Genomic DNA, 18,571 nt, shown 5'->3' with positions numbered 1-18,571 from the left:
TTTTTTTTCTTCTTCTTCCTCCTTCTTCTTCCTTCTTCTTCCTCCGACTACAACTTTTTTTTTTTCTTCCTCCTTCTCCTTCTTCCTTCCCTTCTTCCTTTTTCTTCCTTCTTCTTCTTCTTCTTATTCTTCTTCTTCTTCTTCCTCGGAATCTAGGGAAGATGAAGGTTTTTTTTTTCTTCTTCCTCCTTCTTCCTCCTTCTTCCTTCCTCTGCTTCTTCTTCTTCTTCCTTCGAATCTGGGTTGCAAATTCGTTTTTTTTTTCTTCTTTCTTCTTCTTCCTCCTTCTTCCTCCAACTGCAACTTTTTTTTTCTTCCTCTTTCTTCTCCTTCTTCCTTCTTCCTTCTTCCTTCTCCTTCTTCTTCTTCTTCTTCTTCTTCCTCCGAATTTGGGGAAGATGAAGGTTTTTTTTTTCCTTCTTCTTCCTTCTCCTTCCTACTTCTTCTTTCTTCTTCTTCTTCCTCCAAATCTGGATTGCAAATTCGGTTTTTTTTTCTTCTTCTTCTTCTTTCTTCTTCTTCCTCCTTCCTCATTCTTCTTCTTCCTCCAACTGCAACTTTTTTTTTCTTCCTCCTTCTTCTCCTTCTTCTCCTTCTTCCTTCCTCATTCCTTCCCCTTCTTCTCCTTCTGCCTTCTTCTTCTTCTTCTTCTTCCTCCGATTCTGGGGAAAATGAAGGGTTTTTTTTCTTTTCTTCTTCCTCCTTCTTCCTCCTTCTTCCTTCTCCTTCCTCCTTCTTCCTTCCTCTCCGACTACAACTTTTTTTTTTCTTCTTCCTCCTTCTCCTTCTTCCTTCCCCTTCTTCTCCTTCTTCCTTCTTCTTCCTTCTTCTTCTCCTTCTTCCTTCTTCTTCCTTCTTCTTCTTCTTCTTCTTCTTCTTCTTCTTCCTCCGAATCTCTTCTTCTTCTTCTTCCGACTACAACTTCTTTTTTTCTTCTTCTTCTTTCCCCTTCTTCTCCTTCTTCCTTCTTCTTCCTTCTCCTTCTTCTTCTTCTTCTTCCTCCGAATCTAGGGAAGATGAATGTTTTTTTTAATATATATATAATTTTTTTATTTTATAAATAATTTATTTTTAATTTCCACATGGATGACATGACATGTGGCGCTCAGTCATTGTCCACATGGCGCCACATCACAGTTAACGGGAGAATTAACAGTTTGACTAACGGACATATGAGATTGTCCCAAAATTTACACTTTATATATGATTCTGAGACGAAAAAAACTTGATATACTAAATGTTGAAAACCACGAAACATGAGGGTATTAAACAGTCTTTTACCCTTTATAAGTTTTTTTTTTTTTTGTTATTTTTATTCAAATTTAAGATTTTTTTCATTAAAGTTTAAGTCTTTTCATTAAATAAAGTTATAACATGATTTTTTGTTAAAATAAACTTAGCCCAAATCATTTTCATGAAAATTTCCTTAAGAGAATTAATTGTGTTTTAAAAATCATGGATCAAAAACCTTAGGAAGCAGGTGAGATCACACTTTTAAAAAGAGCGCTGTTTTTTGGGAGGAGGCGGAGTGAATAGTGCGCATTAATGAAACTTTCTAAACGACAACTCTACCCTCCTTTCTTTCCCTATTGCCTTCGTTCCTTGTCCCCGTGAAACGAGTTAGCCCTAATTTTGCACCATTCACAGCTCGCACCCTTGTCTCCAGCTAGCTCTCTCCCTCCCAACTTGTAGACAAAGCAGCAGAAATCTCTTGTATTATAACAATGTAGAAATTTTTGGGAGTGATGGGAGTGCACACCTCAGCAATGTAGGTGGTGTCCCCTTCCAATCCAATAACGCCATATGTCCCACTAAAGCCAAATAATTTTATCTTTTATAGAATAATCAATAAATGAATTTTTTTTATTTAAAAATAAATAAACCTCATTCTCCAGGCCCTTCCCCAACCTTCTAATCATTACCCTCCAATTCCTCTCAGCCCCCGACATCCACCATCGTCGCTCGGTGTTCTGGCCCACCGTGTCATCATCCCCTAATCATCCCACCTTTCTCCTGGTGATCAAGAACCGACGTCTTCAAATCATGATGATGAAGCAACATGATAGAAGAAGATGATGGTGCCAAATTGAGATTTTAGCGGTGTGATGGAGGCTGGAGCTTTCGTGGGTGTTCATGGTGGTGGGCATGACATGGTTGTTGGGTGAACGAAAGAAATTTTGGTGCAAGTGCTGGTGACCCCTTAGTCGGAAAATGCTTGGTTTCCTGTCTGCCATACCCAGACGGCAGAGGAAGATGGAAGAGAGAGAGGCACCGGTACTAATTTAATTAAATATTAAGTTTTTTAATTGCTTTAAAGGTGGGCCAGACTGTTGGTGTAAATTCCACCTTAAATGCACAGATGTCAAGACCTAATTGGTGAAACTTCAAGTTAGCAAGAGTTCCTGTCACCCCCAAAAATATCTCATAACAATGGCTACATAGGTCGAATCCGATTTTCTTGACTCAGACTTTGCATTTATTAGCCTTCAAATCTCCAATACCCTTGGTACCAGAGATTTTATTGATGAATGAGAGAAACAAGTTACCCCTGATTAGAGGGAATATAAATTTAAAATCCATGAATCCTGAACCCTAAACAAAACCTAAACCCCTGAAGGGCTTGAACTTTCAAAGGAAGCACAATGTTTGGGTCCGGTCGTTTATTTGGCGTGACAAGAGGGAGGTTTGTTTTGTTGGTCAAAGGGAAGAGAGATTTTTCAATATACTTGGAACATAAGTCGATGCGTACATCAATTACGTGTCATATTACAAATGAAAGGCATTGAATAATATAATCTTATCTCTATTTATATTATGACACGTGGTGTACTAGTTTATATTTTATGTACATGAAAAAGAATCTCTCTAGAAGGAGGTCACCAGGGATGGATGCAAACCTCTTCTTCCAGTTGATTATTTAAGAGGCGGCCGCAATAATTCTATATTATGTAGGTAAACTGTTGTGCTGATTAATTTGTAGGACAGTTGGGCACACAGAGAGGAATCACCTAAAAATGCTTCAGTATATTTAATCCTTTTTAACACTTTAGCATTTAATATTGTTAATTGCTTCAGTGTATGCTTTGTGCACATGACTGCCATGGATTCTTGTTGAAATAGTTACTTGTAGGCAGTGTCTCATAAGCCACTACTTGATTAATAATATTGGATAAGACATTATGTCCTAAGCTTTTTCATTACTTTCCACTTTCTTAGAACATTACAAAAATAAGGGGTGAATGGAAAGAGATACATACGGGTAAATAATCTATGCATTATTTTCTATTAGTAAGTTTTAAGGAAGGATTGTCTCCATGAAGGATACAATACACTGTAATCTTGAAACTCTCTTGGAACGGTAAGTGAAAATGGATTTGGATCCTCTCTTGAGCTCAAGGGGTTGAGCCTCCTGAGTAAAAAACACAGGCCGTTGGATTTTGATTCAACGACTACAATTATTATAACTTTTGGAGGGGCTCCTGTTTGTAGCCGTTGGTCCGTGTTCTTTGCTCAGGATGCTTAGCCCCCTGAGCTCATGATAGGATCCAAATCCAATGAAAATCTATCATTCACGTTTTTATACATGAGAAAGTTAAGATTCTATTATAAAATTAAAGGAAAACTAATGAAAATGGCTTGAAAACTTTGAGTTTTAATAATAAGGACAAAATAAAGGGTAAAGTGAATAATACTAGGATTGACTTTTTAGTGTAAAAATGTGGTTTTTCATTAAAGTGAACAGTACCGGGTGCTTTTCGTTAAAGTTCCCTAAAATTAATTGGCGATATGGAGAGTAGCTTAATTACTTAAAAACATAAATAAAATCATTTCTTCTCCAATATGAGATTCATACCCTAAAAATAAGTACATTTTAACAGCCCTAACTCACTACTTTTTTTTTTTTTTGAACAAAAGCAGCCCTAAACACTTTTCAAAATAAAGTTTATCAAATCCTCAACTGTTTTATTTTACACATGACTATTCTCAAAGCATAACAGAAACATTTTTTTTTAAGGGTAATGCTAGGAAGATTTGTAAATAGTACAACAATCTCATACTAGCCCTACATCTAATACACAGATCGCAATAAAAACATTTATTTTTCACTCTGTCCTGATAAACAAAAGCTGCTCCTCATCAAATGGTGAAGAAAATAATGTGCTAGGTTCATGGGTCGATGCCGAATCAACATCCCAAACCTCGTTCATTCGAGTCTGGACATGATCAACGTCAAAATTTTGTTGGACATCAAAATCTTTCACTGGCAATTGAATTCCCTGCAGCTCCACTTCTACTTCTTTCATGGTAGGACGCTTTTTTCCATTCAAATTCAAGCAACGTTTTGCAAGATCAGCAACTACCATGATCTCTTCCTTCCTGGCATCTTTCACAACTCGGGCATCAAGAATATCGAACAAACGATTCTCATCCATGGAAAGAAGAAAATAATGTGATAGGCTCATGGGTTCTTGTGACTCTGTCTTAAAAATTGGTTTTTTTCCTGTCAATAGCTCAACAAGGACCACTCCATAGCTATAAACGTCACTCTTGTCCGTAAATTGGCTAGTCTGAAAGTACTCCGGGTCCAAATAACCGAATGTTCCATTTACCTGTGTCATGGTAAGGTGTGTTTTGTCAATGGCGACAGATCTTGATGTCCCAAAGTCTGCCACTTTGGCTCTGTATTTATCATCCAACAGTATGTTCGAAGACTTGATGTCTCGGTGGTAAATAGGACGGGAAACTGCCGAGTGTAAGTATGATAGTGCTCCTGCAACTTCGGTTGCAACTCGTAACCGCCTTTCCCATGTAAGAGGAAACTCCTCATTCTGGTGCTGAATATAATGAGAGAGTGTTCCATTGTGTATAAACTCGTAAACCAAAAGGGGTACTTCAGTCTCCAAACAGCAACCCATTAATTTAACCACATTCTTTTGAATAACTTGTGACAGAATGACAATTTCATTGATGAATTGTCTCACTTCGTCCCCACTAACTACACTTTTCGACTTCTTCACAGCAACGATCTTCCCATTTGCTAACATTCCTTTGTATACGGTACCTTGGCCTCCCTGACCAAGAATTCTCTCTTCACTGAAATGGTCCGTGGCTTTTTCCAACTCCTCTGCACTGAACAATTTAATATTATCAACGTTAGCTTCACCGGAAGATAGTTGCTGCTCCAACAAGAAACCGCCATTTTGTTTAAAAAACTTCCGCTTGCGGTTGATGTCTTTCCTTTTCATTATGACTTTGTGCGACCGCCATGCTCCAATGTGTATAAACAGTAGGCCAACAATGCAGCTGATAACTGAATAGCTCCATTGGAAGAAAAAAAATTGGTCAGATACATTGTTCCTTCTCATATATAATCTAATTAATGCAGGGATTGTTTGAGACAAAAAAAAAAAAAAGTTGTGTAATATTGGAGGAGCAAACACAAGAAATGCTAATACCAGCTGCCATAATCATAGGTTATCTTGTTTTTGGATTTGAAGAGAGCAACACCGTACCTATAATGGGCACATTAAACCGTGATAGGCATTTAAACGACCGAAACGGATGTTTCCATTCATCGATATCTGCATTTCAGAGACAGAGGAACATAAAAAGTTCAATGGGGATGTAAAATGCATATAATTTCAAATGAAAGCCTCAACGAGGTGTTTCTTGTCCGGAAGGTCCGACCCAAAGTTCACCAAAAAAAATCATCCTGATGCGTAATATTCACCGGAAAATTGTTACGGACTCTTTGTCGCATTCCCTTTCATTTATAACATCAAATTCAAATTATGATTCCAAGGGTAATTTCATTTCAAAAAGAATTTCATACAAAATGAAAATTGAAAACTATTACCGAACAACTCTCAAATACTATTCAATGTTCTTGCTATTTTAAAGGTGACAACATATACCAAACATTAAACTTCCTGCTTTTTTTAAATTTAAAAACAAAAACTGAAATAAAAATCAAATAGAACCTTAGGGCTGGCTATCTTTTGGTGAGGAATTTTTGAGTCCCAAGGAATTGAGGCCAAATTAGTGAAGAATGAATCACAAAATATTGGATTGAGGGGATTAAAAATGCTATTCATGAGTATTACAAAGGCATGTGAGAGGGATTTACAAATCCTAACGGGAAGGAAATCCATCCTCCATGCTTTTATAATAATCATGAAGGGCATTTCTAATCCCTCTTATCTAACATTTTGAGGTTCGTCTCTTACTAATTTAACATCAATAATCTCTTGGGTCTTGGAAATCCCGCACCCAAACATAGCCTAGATGTCTAGAAAGTAGAAAAGAAAAGAAGTTTGTACGTCGTTTTGAAGTTTGAATAAAATGATAGCTAGACATGTACCTTGACATCCATCAACGACGTAGGGGTTTCCTTCAAGGCCGTTTCCGCAGTAGCAAATGTTGTTACTTGCGCAGACCGTGCCCGGGTTAGCATCCCAAAAGGTTGTTGATGTTGTTCCAAATATCTCCGATTCCGTATATTGACTCCAGTTCCATTCGAGCACTCCAGGGACGCCTACCAAATTAGTATAGTTAAGACCAGTCACCACCCCAAATGCTTCGTCTGCCAAGAATGCATACTGGCAACTTCCGGATCCAGAGGTGGTATCACTCGCCTTCAAGAGACCTTTCACTTCTTGAAAGCTAGTGTTGAAGTTTGTAAGATTGCCGGGAATGGTGGTCTGGCAGCAGTTAATACCATTGCAGGTATCAGGCTCATTTAATTGTTCAAGTAAACTACCCTTGTCACCACAAATCGACAAGCACCCTCCAACAGTCGAGCCATTCATCAACTCCATCCAGGTAATTCCACCACAGCTCACTGAAAAGAACCTGTTCCATTTCGAGAACACGAACGGGCTTCCTGTCAAGTTGGGTGCTTGCTCTGCAAGTGTCCTGTTAGTTCCGCAATCACCAAAGAAGGTAATCGGGTTTCTGACACTTAGTGTGCCATCCATAGATAACTCCAGCACTTCAAGTTGTTTCAGACTGGGATGGTTCAAGCGAGGTATGGGTCTGCGAGGGGAATTATATGTGGAATTGTCACAGGTTATTTCGAACCATGCGTTCATGAAACAATCTGCTCCGATTCCAAAAGGATATGGGATACTTATCGTATCATTACCACAATGTGCTGGACAATTTGGCTTTGCTAAACTGGGCTGCGAGGCTACTGCTGGTATTGCACTGCTCAAAGACCACAAAAACAGCGTAATTTGAATTAGAAACTGCACAACCTCCATTTTTTTTCTGCTTGTTCTTCCTCTTCTCTTCTTTACCTTCCTATATATTGAGCCGTGCCGTGTATAGTGAAGCTTGGAATAAACAAACCGCGTGATAAGACCAGTCGCAACCTTCTAGATCTAGAGAACTAGTTTTTCTACACCCATCGAAGTCGTTGGAGTCATTTGAGAAAAGAATAAGCTTGTCATTATTTTCATTGAAATGGTAAACGAGGAAATATGTTAACTGAAGACTTGACGCAAAATCAAGCAGTGGCAATTTCTTACATCCGATCTCATTTAGTAGGATAAGACTTTGTTGTTTAGTAGATGAGGAAATATGACACGTGCGTAAAAATAGCAGTAGAAATTAAGGTGGTGCGGGCTTGGTGAAGCTATACTTGACTAATTAATACATGATTAGTAGTCGTCTTTACAGTCAACACTCTAACTTTGAAAATTCTAAAAAGACCGATTCATAAGATGTTTGATACTGCCTCGACTATAAATGCTAAACAGAGACCATCTAGTTGCACCATATTTTGTAGACCACAGAATGTGACGGTTAATGATTAGACTCCTTTAATGACTTAGCGTTAAACCAGTAAACTAGTTTCAGCCATAAACATATATATATATATATATATAACTTAAATGAAACCTACCTCATGATTCTCGATATAGTAATTGAACTTGACCAGTCTGATTCATGATATGCTTTCGACTTCAATAAATAATAAATTACAGGACAAGATAGCATACAAAGTGCCATCGGACTCGGACATCAAACTCTTACAGTACGTGTGTTGTTCTACATGTTGCAGCGGTAGTTTCAGAAACAAGGTTCCTTCCTACTATAATTTACAGTATATAATTATACGCTGACATGCAAGCTTCAAATAGACTTTGCCTAAGCAGTACATCTCACTGACCACATAAAAGGGTAAAACAATGCTACCGATCCTTTAAAGAAAACACTACCAGCATAGTTGAACACTCACCATTCGCTGGCAATTTGATTAATTTTCCATTTTTAGCAAAGCATTGGCGTTTAGTAGTCGAGTGATCCCAAAGATGCAATCCCATTCCTTGAGTTTCTCAAGTCCTGTCGACCCACGTAGTCAACAGTGGTGTTGCTACCATTGGAAAGCTTATTGTTTGGGACAGAAGCCACACTGTTGAGGCCTTCCTTTCCCATTTGTTGCACTTCCAGAGGCGAGAGTATCTTGATGTAATACACATTGTTCACAAACTCCCTGAAGATAAACAAAGAATCATTATACCTCCAGCGAATCATGACAAGAATAGTTTCAAAACTCCAGAAGCCAATTGTCATGTAGAAATGCACAATAGTGACTTAAAATCTTGAAAAGGTGAGAAAATAGTCAAAGATTTTAGATGATGTAAACAAGTCCTAGGACACTTTGAACCTTGAAGCATTGGTCTAGCATTTATCGTTGTTGCTCTCTACAAATTGACATACAGCATAAAATCTTAATAGTAGCTGCTTTACTTTAAAACTTCGCATTCGCAAAGTGATTCGGCATGAAACATTTTACAAACTATCAGTAATGATTGAAACTCGTGGGAAGCTCAACCTGTAGGACTGCTTATGCAAACAGGCAAGAGTGTACAATAATTGACAAATACGAGAAAAATCTTGACAATTTGGGACTTACTGCCAAGGGTCGTCACCAAGGAGAAGAACATCATTCTCCCTGTCAACAAATACAAGCTGCCAGCCTGATCTCTGAGGGTCCTTCAGTTGGCCTTCAAGGCCAAACATACGTGCGAGCTCACTGCGCAGATCATCATAGCTGCTGAATTTAGAAATATCCAGTGACCTCCCAAAGGACCCTGACTTGTGAACCTGTCAAATTGCACCATTTTAATATGTAAAAAAAAAAAAAACAAGAGCAATCAATGACAGGTGCTGGTTTTGAAAAAGCAAACACTGATCATGAAGCATTTGCCTTGCCAAATACAATCACCGACAATGGTCCATACATCAGACCATCATGTTAAAGATAAATATGCTTAACTTACACAATTATCTCATCTTACCTTCACAAAGGTTCCAGTTGGATTTACTTGGTCCACATTTTCTGAAGACTGCAAGAAACCTGATTCATCTACACAACTTGATGTAGTCATGTCCGAATTAAGTGGAAAATCATTGCCGGTGCCACTGGCATAATTGGAAGCACCAAAGCACTAGACTCTACTCAGTTTCAGCGTTTGTTGTCCAAGCTTGGATTAATCAATCCCCTTGATCCAGCTTGAGAGGGTGTATTGAAACCGGTTTGTATGGATGGGTTGTATGTATGAGTTGTCATCCTCACTTTAGCTAAGTCATAGGCTAAAGTCACTTTCCATAGCTTGTCATTCACCTTACATCAACCTCACTTTCCATAGCTTGTCATTCAACTTACATCAACCTTTCCATAGCTTGTCATTCACCTTACACCAACCTTTCCATAGCTTGTCATTCACCTTACATCAACCTTTCTTAGTTGATTGTAAAAGCTTCTTTACTTGTAATTTGGTTTTTGCTTTTCCACTTGTTAGGGCAGATTTTAAGGATTGCGTTTGTGTAATTATCCTACAATCTATTGTAGCTTTCTTTTGGCTCTCTGTAAGAGTTGCCTTCACTCTCTTGTAACATTCATAATGAAATATACAACAAATATTGAAACCAAAACTCAACATAAACAAAAGCGGATCTACATCAAATGGAGAAGAAAATAATGTGCTAGGCTCATGTGTTGATACCGAACCAACATCCCAAACCTGGTTTACTCGAGTTTGGACATAATCAACGTCAAAATTTTAGTGGACATCAAAATCTTTCACTGACAATCGAATTCCCTGCAGCTCCACTTCTACTTCTTTCATAGTAGGAAGCTTTTTTCCATTCAAATTCAAGCAACGTCTTGCAAGATTAGCAACTACGATGATCTCTTCCTTCCGGGCATCTTTCACAACTCGGGCATCAAGAATATCGAACAAACGATTCTCGTCCATGGAAAGAAGAGAATAATGTGATAGGCGGGTCCAAATAACCGAATGTGATGGTAAGGTGTGTTTTGTCAATGGCGACAGATCGTGATGTCCCAAAGTCTGCCACATCGGCTCTGTATTTATCATCCAACAGTATGTTCGAAGAGGTAAATAGGACAGGAAACTGCCGAGTGTAAGTATGATAGTGCTCCTGCAACTTCGGTTGCAACTCGTAACCACATTTCCCATGTAAGAGGAAACTCCTCATTTTGGTGCTGAATATAATGAGAGTGTTCCATTGTGTATAAACTCGTAAACCAAAAGGGGTACTTCAGTCTCCAAACAGCAACCCATTAATTTAACCACGTTCTTTTGAATAACTTGTGACAGAATGACAATTTCATTCACGAATTGTCTCACTTCGTCTCCACTAACTACACTTTTCGACTTCTTGACAGCAACGATTTTCCCATTTGCTAACATTCCTTTGTATACGGTACCTTGGCCTCCCTGACCAAGAATTCTCTCTACACTGAAATGCTCCGTGGCGTTTTCTATCTCCTCTGCACTGAACAATTTATTTTTATCAACGTTAGCTTAGCCGGAAGATAATTGCTGCCCCAACATTCGTTTAGAAAACTTCTGCTTGCGGTTGGTGTCTTTCCTCTTCATTTTGACTTTGTGCGACCACCATGCTCCAATGTGTATAAACAGTAGGCCAAAAAAGCAGTTGGTAACTGATAGCTCAATTGGAAGAAAAAATTAAATTGGACAGATATTATTGTTCCTTGTTATATATAATCTAAGTAATGCAGTGATGGGTTGAAACAAAAAAAGTTGTGTAATGGAGGAACAACACTGGAAATGCTAATACCAGCTGCCATAAAAACAGGTTATCTTTGATTTTGGATTTGAAGAGAGCAACACTGGATTTGAAGAGAGCAACACTGTACCTATGACGGCCACATTAACCCGTGATGGTCGTGCAGGTGAAGGGCATTCAAACGACACAACCGTATATTATTACAAATGTTGCCAAAACTGCATCTATTTGGATCTTTGCATTCATCAATATCTGCATTTCAATGACAGAGAAACATAAAACATCGATTGTCACTAACTTTTTTTGGCATGACGTGGATTTTAGGTTGACAATGATCATTTTGGAGATAGTGTCTATGAATTGATTCGCGATAATTAGATGGTTAATATTTGAAGGATGACTACCCAAATTATTCAAAGGATTACTACTTGGAATATTTGAAGAATAATTTAAGCATTGTTTCTTATAGTATCGTTTTATTAAATAACTGTATAATGAGAAAAAAAAGTCTTAGACTCTTAATCCTAGAGTAGAGTATAATATATGATTAATAACTAAGTAAACCAACAATTTAATTAATCAATACCAATAATCATATAAGTTATCCAATAAAAAAAATTTCAATTATGTTGTAAACATTCCTAGTTTAAGTATGATTGTGTAAATCCTAGATAAGATTTGATTCTAGTTATCCTTTCCTATTACAACTTGTATTACTTGGAGGAGAAGGAATATCTTCTCTCCCTTTACTACTATAAATAAAGGCACAATGTAGGAGGGATAACAACACACACATTCCCCTACAATTCTACAAACACACATCTCTCTCCTCTCTCTCTCTGCCGCCGGCCCTAGTCCCTCTGTCAGATAAAATAGACCACAACACGTTATCAGCACGCTCTTCACGCTGTGCTTAGAAGAATTTAAAGAGAATTTATTCGTCTACAATCAGGGGAGTATTACGTTTCAATTATTTTTAATTGATTAAATCTTGATTTTATTGAATTCATATATTGTTATTGATTCAATTTATTTTTCTTCTTATGTTGAACGTGATACAAGCTTGAAGATGAAAGCCGAAATTGAAGAAATAATTTTTCTGCATCAAACCAGTTCATCTATATCATCACGCAATCAGGTTCTTTCTAAACAACGGCTTTTAACTCGATATTTTGCAAGCCCTGATAGCATGAACATTCACCATGATGCATGACCCAACTTTACGTTTTACGTATTTTAGATTCTACGTAAATTGTGTATGCTTCATAATCAAAATTGCTACAATTATGTGAATTTGATATTTGTCATGAATTGAATCTTACATATGTACATGCATTGAAACTATTATTTGCATATGCATCAACGTAAATATGTGATTCATTAAAATTATACATGCATATAATATAATTGAATACAAAAAAAAAAAAAAAAAAAAAAAAAAAACGAAAAAAAGATAAAAAATTTAGGGCTGCACACAGCAGCCCATTCCCCTCTTCTCACCCCGTGGGCCTGTAATTCCACCCGAGGGTTCTTGGCTTATACTTTTAGGCCCCGAGATTTTATTATTTAATATTTTTTTAAATATGGGTGTTTATATTTTCACCCACACTTTAATTTGGCCCCGAAGACCAAAAATAAATTAATTCACTTATCATTATACAATATTTCTACATATATTCTTTGCATATTTGTTTGCATATATATTTGTGTTTGCCTGCAGGAATATATGAACCTGAAGTTCATAATTACTTTGAAACCCGAAGTTTCTTCTAAACATGCCTTGTTAGAAAACCCGAAGTTTTCACTTAAATATATCACCCATGAAAACCCGAAGTTTTTCATGCAAAATTAAACCAATACATGTCTATTAGAACCTGTATGTTCTACTCCTATGTGAATGGATTGATTTTTCTCCATTACACTAACCACATCTTGTTCATCCATTTTGTGATAGGAACATGTCGAATTTGAACAAACTCGACTTCACCGCTTTGGAGGTTTCTGGAAGGAACTACCTCAAGTGGGTTCAAGATGTGAAGCTCCACCTCACTGCAAAGAACTTGCGTCCTGCTATTGAAGAAGCAACAGATAAACCTGTTGGCGAGGCTGAAAAAGCCACTGCTATGATCTTCATCCGAAGACATATTCATGACGCTCTGCAAACTGAGTACCTTGCTGAGGAGGATCCACGTGCATTATGGGTCGCTTTGGCTGATCGTTTCGATCACCAAAAGGACATATTCTTGCCTGAAGCAAGACACGACTGGCAGCACTTGCGCTTCCAAGACTTTAAGTCTGTGAATGAATATAATTCTGAAGTTTGTCGAATCCGATCACTTCTCAAGTTTTGCAATGAAACTTTGACTGAAGAGGATCTCCTGGAGAAGACCTACTCGACCTTCTCTGCTTCTAATATTGTCCTGCAGCAACAATATAGAGCTCAGAAGTTCACTAAGTTCTCGGATTTGATCTCTGTTTTACTTCTTGCTGAAAAGCAGAACCAGCTGTTGATGAAGAATCATCAAGCTCGACCTACTGGGGCTACTGCTGTGCCTGAAGCACATTATAGCACTAATCAGCACCCAAAACGCCAAAAGAGGCGTGGTAAGGGCGGCTAGAAGCCATCCCACCAAGGTCAACAGAGCCAAGGCCCATCCAAGGGAGGAAACAAAGCCCAGAAGCGCCCAAACCTCGCTCCCAAGGCCCCGAACTTCAAGAATAAGGGCAAAGCACCTGCCACAATGAATGACGATATGTGATATCGTTGTGGTTCCAAGGACCATTGGTCCCGTATTTGCCGTGCTCCCAAGAAGGTTGTGGATGCATATCATTCTCGTCGTACGAAGTTTGAATCAAACTTCCTGCAAGTGGACGAACCGGAGACTACAAAGATGGAGGTTTCTAATTTTCAGGAGGATACCACTCCTATGGAAGATTAGAATCTTAGGCATAGACTTATTTTTCAGTTAAAATAAGACAATTGGGGCCGAATTCCACCTTGTGGCCGAACCCCACCTTGTTTTTTGGTTGATTTTGAACAATTTTCCTTTATGTTTTGGATTATTAGTTGGCGATTTATTTTGGATATTAAGTTTTTAATCCTTGAAAAAATGAAATTAGTTTGAATTGATACTTGTTTTTATAAACTTTTATGCATGTGACCAATTCAAATTAATTTTTCATTCTAGGTATGACTAGTGGGAAAGTTAGTTGTCTGGCAGATAGTGCAACCACGCATACTGTTTTGCGTGAACGCATCTATTTCACTAACTTCGTACCTAAGAATGCACCTCTGACAACCCTCTCAGGCCCATCCAACCTGATCGAAGGATACGGTAAGGCACGTATAATGTTGTCCAATGGTACAATCTTGACCATTGCTGAGGCACTCTATTCTCCACGTTCCGGAAGAACGTTACTAAGTTTCAAGGACATTAGAGATAACAATTACCACGCTGAAACCACGTAGAAAACGGAGTTGAATTTCTGTGCGTAACTTCCTACGAATATGGCCAGAAGCGTATTCTAGAGAAGATGGAGCGTAACCCGAGTGGTCTATATACTACGACCATACGCCCCATAGAATGCCACTATGTGGCCGGCCCTACCACAGGGACCGCGCACGAAATTACACTTTGGCATGATCGTTTGGGACATCCTGGACGAATAGCGATGCGCCGTATCCTCAAAACTTCACACGGGCATCCACTAACCCGAAGCTTAGGTTCGATCCATGAAATTGCATGTCAAACATGTTCTATGGGAAAGCTTATTACTAAGCCTTCTTATGACAAGATTCGTTCGAATCCTCCCATTTTTCTACAACGGATTCAAGGGGACATTTGTGGACCGATTCAACCTCCCTGCGGACCATTTAGATATTTTATGGTTTTGGTTGACGCTTCTACACGTTGGTCACACGTGTGCTTGTTGTCCACAAGGAACGCTGCATTCTCCAAACTGTTGGCTCAGGTTATCAAGCTCAGGGCTCACACCCAGAAGCGTGTTGTCCACAACGTCAAAATTTTGTTGGACATCAAAATCTTTCACTGGCAATTGAATTCCCTGCAGCTCCACTTCTACTTCTTTCATGGTAGGACGCTTTTTTCCATTCAAATTCAAGCAACGTTTTGCAAGATCAGCAACTACCATGATCTCTTCCTTCCTGGCATCCTTCACAACTCGGGCATCAAGAATATCGAACAAACGATTCTCGTCCATGGAAAGAAGAAAATAATGTGATAGGCTCATGGGTTCTTGTGACTCTGTCTTAAAAATTGGTTTTTTTCCTGTCAATAGCTCAACAAGGACCACTCCATAGCTATAAACGTCACTCTTGTCCGTAAATTGGCTAGTCTGAAAGTACTCCGGGTCCAAATAACCGAATGTTCCATTTACCTGTGTCATGGTAAGGTGTGTTTTGTCAATGGCGACAGATCTTGATGTCCCAAAGTCTGCCACTTTGGCTCTGTATTTATCATCCAACAGTATGTTCGAAGACTTGATGTCTCGGTGGTAAATAGGACGGGAAACTGCCGAGTGTAAGTATGATAGTGCTCCTGCAACTTCGGTTGCAACTCGTAACCGCCTTTCCCATGTAAGAGGAAACTCCTCATTCTGGTGCTGAATATAATGAGAGAGTGTTCCATTGTGTATAAACTCGTAAACCAAAAGGGGTACTTCAGTCTCCAAACAGCAACCCATTAATTTAACCACATTCTTTTGAATAACTTGTGACAGAATGACAATTTCATTGATGAATTGTCTCACTTCGTCCCCACTAACTACACTTTTCGACTTCTTCACAGCAACGATCTTCCCATTCGCTAACATTCCTTTGTATACGGTACCTTGGCCTCCCTGACCAAGAATTCTCTCTACACTGAAATGGTCCGTGGCTTTTTCCAACTCCTCGGCACTGAACAATTTAATATTATCAACGTTAGCTTCACCGGAAGATAGTTGCTGCTCCAACAAGAAACCGCCATTTTGTTTAAAAAACTTCCGCTTGCGGTTGATGTCTTTCCTTTTCATTATGACTTTGTGCGACCACCATGCTCCAATGTGTATAAACAGTAGGCCAACAATGCAGCTCATAACTGAATAGCTCAATTGGAATAAAAAAAAAAATTGGTCAGATACATTGTTCCTTCTCATATATAATCTAATCAATGCAGCGATGGTTTGAAACAAAAAAAGTTGTGTAATATTGGAGGAGCAAAAAAAGTTGTTTTTGGATTTGAATTGAAGAGAGTAACACTGTACCTATAATGGCCACATTAGCCCGTGATAGGCATTTAAACGACCAAATCCGATGTTTGCATTCATCAATTTCTGCATTTCAGAGACAGAGGAACATAAAAAGTTCAATGGGGATGTAAAATGCATATAATTTCAAATGAAAGCCTCAACGAGGTGTTTCTTGTCCGGAAGGTCCGACCCAAAGTTCACCAAAAAAAATCATCCTGATGCGTAATATTCACCGGAAAATTGTTACGGACTCTTTGTCGCATTCCCTTTCATTTATAACATCAAATTCAAATTATGATTCCAAGGGTAATTTCATTTCAAAAAGAATTTCATACAAAATGAAAATTGAAAACTATTACCGAACAACTCTCAAATACTATTCAATGTTCTTGCTATTTTAAAGGTGACAACATATACCAAACATTAAACTTCCTGCTTTTTTTAAATTTAAAAACAAAAACTGAAATAAAAATCAAATAGAACCTTAGGGCTGGCTATCTTTTGGTGAGGAATTTTTGAGTCCCAAGGAATTGAGGCCAAATTAGTGAAGAATGAATCACAAAATATTGGATTGAGGGGATTAAAAATGCTATTCATGAGTATTACAAAGGCATGTGAGAGGGATTTACAAATCCTAACGGGAAGGAAATCCATCCTCCATGCTTTTATAATAATCATGAAGGGCATTTCTAATCCCTCTTATCTAACATTTTGAGGTTCGTCTCTTACTAATTTAACATCAATAATCTCTTGGGTCTTGGAAATCCCGCACCCAAACATAGCCTAGATGTCTAGAAAGTAGAAAAGAAAAGAAGTTTGTACGTCGTTTTGAAGTTTGAATAAAATGATAGCTAGACATGTACCTTGACATCCATCAACGACGTAGGGGTTTCCTTCAAGGCCGTTTCCGCAGGAGCAACTGTTGTTACTTGCGCAGACCGTGCCCGAGTTAGCATCCCGAAAGGTTGTTGATGCTGTTCCAAATATCTCCGATTCCGTATATTGACTCCAGTTCCATTCGAGCACTCCAGGGACGCCTACCAAATGAATATAGTCAAGACCAGTCACCATCCCAAATGCTTCGTCTGTCAAGAATGCATACTTGCAACTTCCGGATCCAGAGGTGGAATCACTCGCGTTCAAGAGACCTTTCACTTCTTGAAAGCTAGTGTTGAAGTTTGTAAGATTGCCGGGAATGGTGGTCTGGCAGCAGTTAATACCATTGCAGTTATCAGGCTCATCAAATTGTTCAAGTAAACTACCCTTATCACCACAAATCGACAAGCAACCTCCAACACTCGAGCCATTCATCAACTTCATCAAGGCAATTCCACCACAGCCCACTGAAACGAGCCTGTTCCTTTTCGAGAACACGAACGGGCTTCCTGTCAAGTTGGGTGCTTGCTCTGCAAGTGTCCTGTTAGTTCCGCAATCACCAAAGAAGGTAATCGGGTTTCTGACACTTAGTGTGCCATTCATAGATAACTCCAGCACTTCAAGTTGTTTCAGACTGGGATGGTTCAAGCGAGGTATGGGTCTGCGAGGGGAATTATATGTGGAATTGTCACAGGTTATTTCGAACCATGCGTTCATGAAACAATCTGCTCCGATTCCAAAAGGATATGGGATACTTATCGTATCATTACCACAATGTGCTGGACAATTTGGCTTTGCTAAACTGGGCTGCGAGGCTACTGCTGGTATTGCACTGCTCAAAGACCACAAAAACAGCGTAATTTGAATTAGAAACTGCACAACCTCCATTTTTTTTTCTGCTTGTTCTTCCTCTTCTCTTCTTTACCTTCCTATATATTGAGCCGTGCCGTGTATAGTGAAGCTTGGAATAAACAAACCGCGTGATAAGACAAAGTCTCAACCTTTTAGATCCAGAGGCCAGGTATTTCTACACCCACCGAAGTCGTTGGAGTCATTTGAGAAAACAATAAGCTTGTCATTATTTTGAATGACATGGTAAACGAGGAAACATGCTAACCGAAGACTTGACGCAAAATTGAGCATAATGACGGTTTTTTACATCCAATCTCATTTAGTAGGATAAGATTTTGTTGTTTAGTAGATGAGGAAATATGACACGTGCATAAAAATAACAGTAGAAATTAAGATATACTTAATTGATTTGTCCACACAAGGATATATTCGTACACGACAATTATATTAGCAGCTATACTTGACTAATTGATACATGATTAGTAGTCGTCTTTACGGTCAACTCTTTAACTTTGAAAATTCTAAAAAG

At 38.5% G+C, this 18,571-nt stretch overlaps 1 protein-coding gene across 4 annotated transcripts; it reads right to left on the bottom strand.

Annotated features, from left to right (window-relative positions):
* Positions 1 to 3,928: 3,928 nt before the first annotated feature.
* LOC126611122 (wall-associated receptor kinase-like 2) lies at positions 3,929 to 18,174 on the bottom strand. 4 transcript variants are annotated; one of them, XM_050279300.1, is made up of 4 exons: positions 17,463 to 18,174; positions 6,362 to 6,646; positions 5,514 to 5,582; positions 3,929 to 5,311 (listed from the first exon to the last, which is right to left on the bottom strand). In XM_050279300.1, exons 1-4 carry the CDS (start codon positions 18,076 to 18,078, stop codon positions 4,104 to 4,106), a joined length of 2,178 nt encoding a protein of 725 aa, XP_050135257.1. In that variant the 5' UTR covers positions 18,079 to 18,174; the 3' UTR covers positions 3,929 to 4,103. The 4 variants fall into 4 exon arrangements, with proteins under 4 accessions (XP_050135257.1, XP_050135255.1, XP_050135254.1 ...); XM_050279298.1 differs by having other exon boundaries at positions 6,362 to 6,787; positions 17,604 to 18,171; XM_050279297.1 differs by lacking the exons at positions 5,514 to 5,582; positions 6,362 to 6,646 and adding exons at positions 15,915 to 16,163; positions 16,330 to 16,398 and having other exon boundaries at positions 3,929 to 5,062; positions 17,178 to 18,163.
* Between the last annotated feature and the right edge of the window lie 397 nt (positions 18,175 to 18,571).

Source organism: Malus sylvestris, chromosome 17 (assembly GCF_916048215.2).
Source record: "Malus sylvestris chromosome 17, drMalSylv7.2, whole genome shotgun sequence".
In the NCBI taxonomy this organism is placed as follows: domain Eukaryota; kingdom Viridiplantae; phylum Streptophyta; class Magnoliopsida; order Rosales; family Rosaceae; genus Malus; species Malus sylvestris.
This window is presented reverse-complemented; position numbering and strand designations above follow the sequence as displayed.

Bases quoted from the DNA above. Each gene is read 5' to 3' on its own strand.
- LOC126611122 (XM_050279300.1), bottom strand. From the start codon at position 18,078: ATGGAGGTTGTGCAGTTTCTAATTCAAATTACGCTGTTTTTGTGGTCT. The intron at 6,647-17,462 runs GTCTCTTGAACG...AAGAAGTGAAAG, and splicing joins TAGCTTTCAAGAAGTGAAAG to GTCTCTTGAAGGCGAGTGAT. The intron at 5,583-6,361 runs GTACATGTCTAG...TCTGAAATGCAG, and splicing joins CGTCGTTGATGGATGTCAAG to ATATCGATGAATGGAAACAT.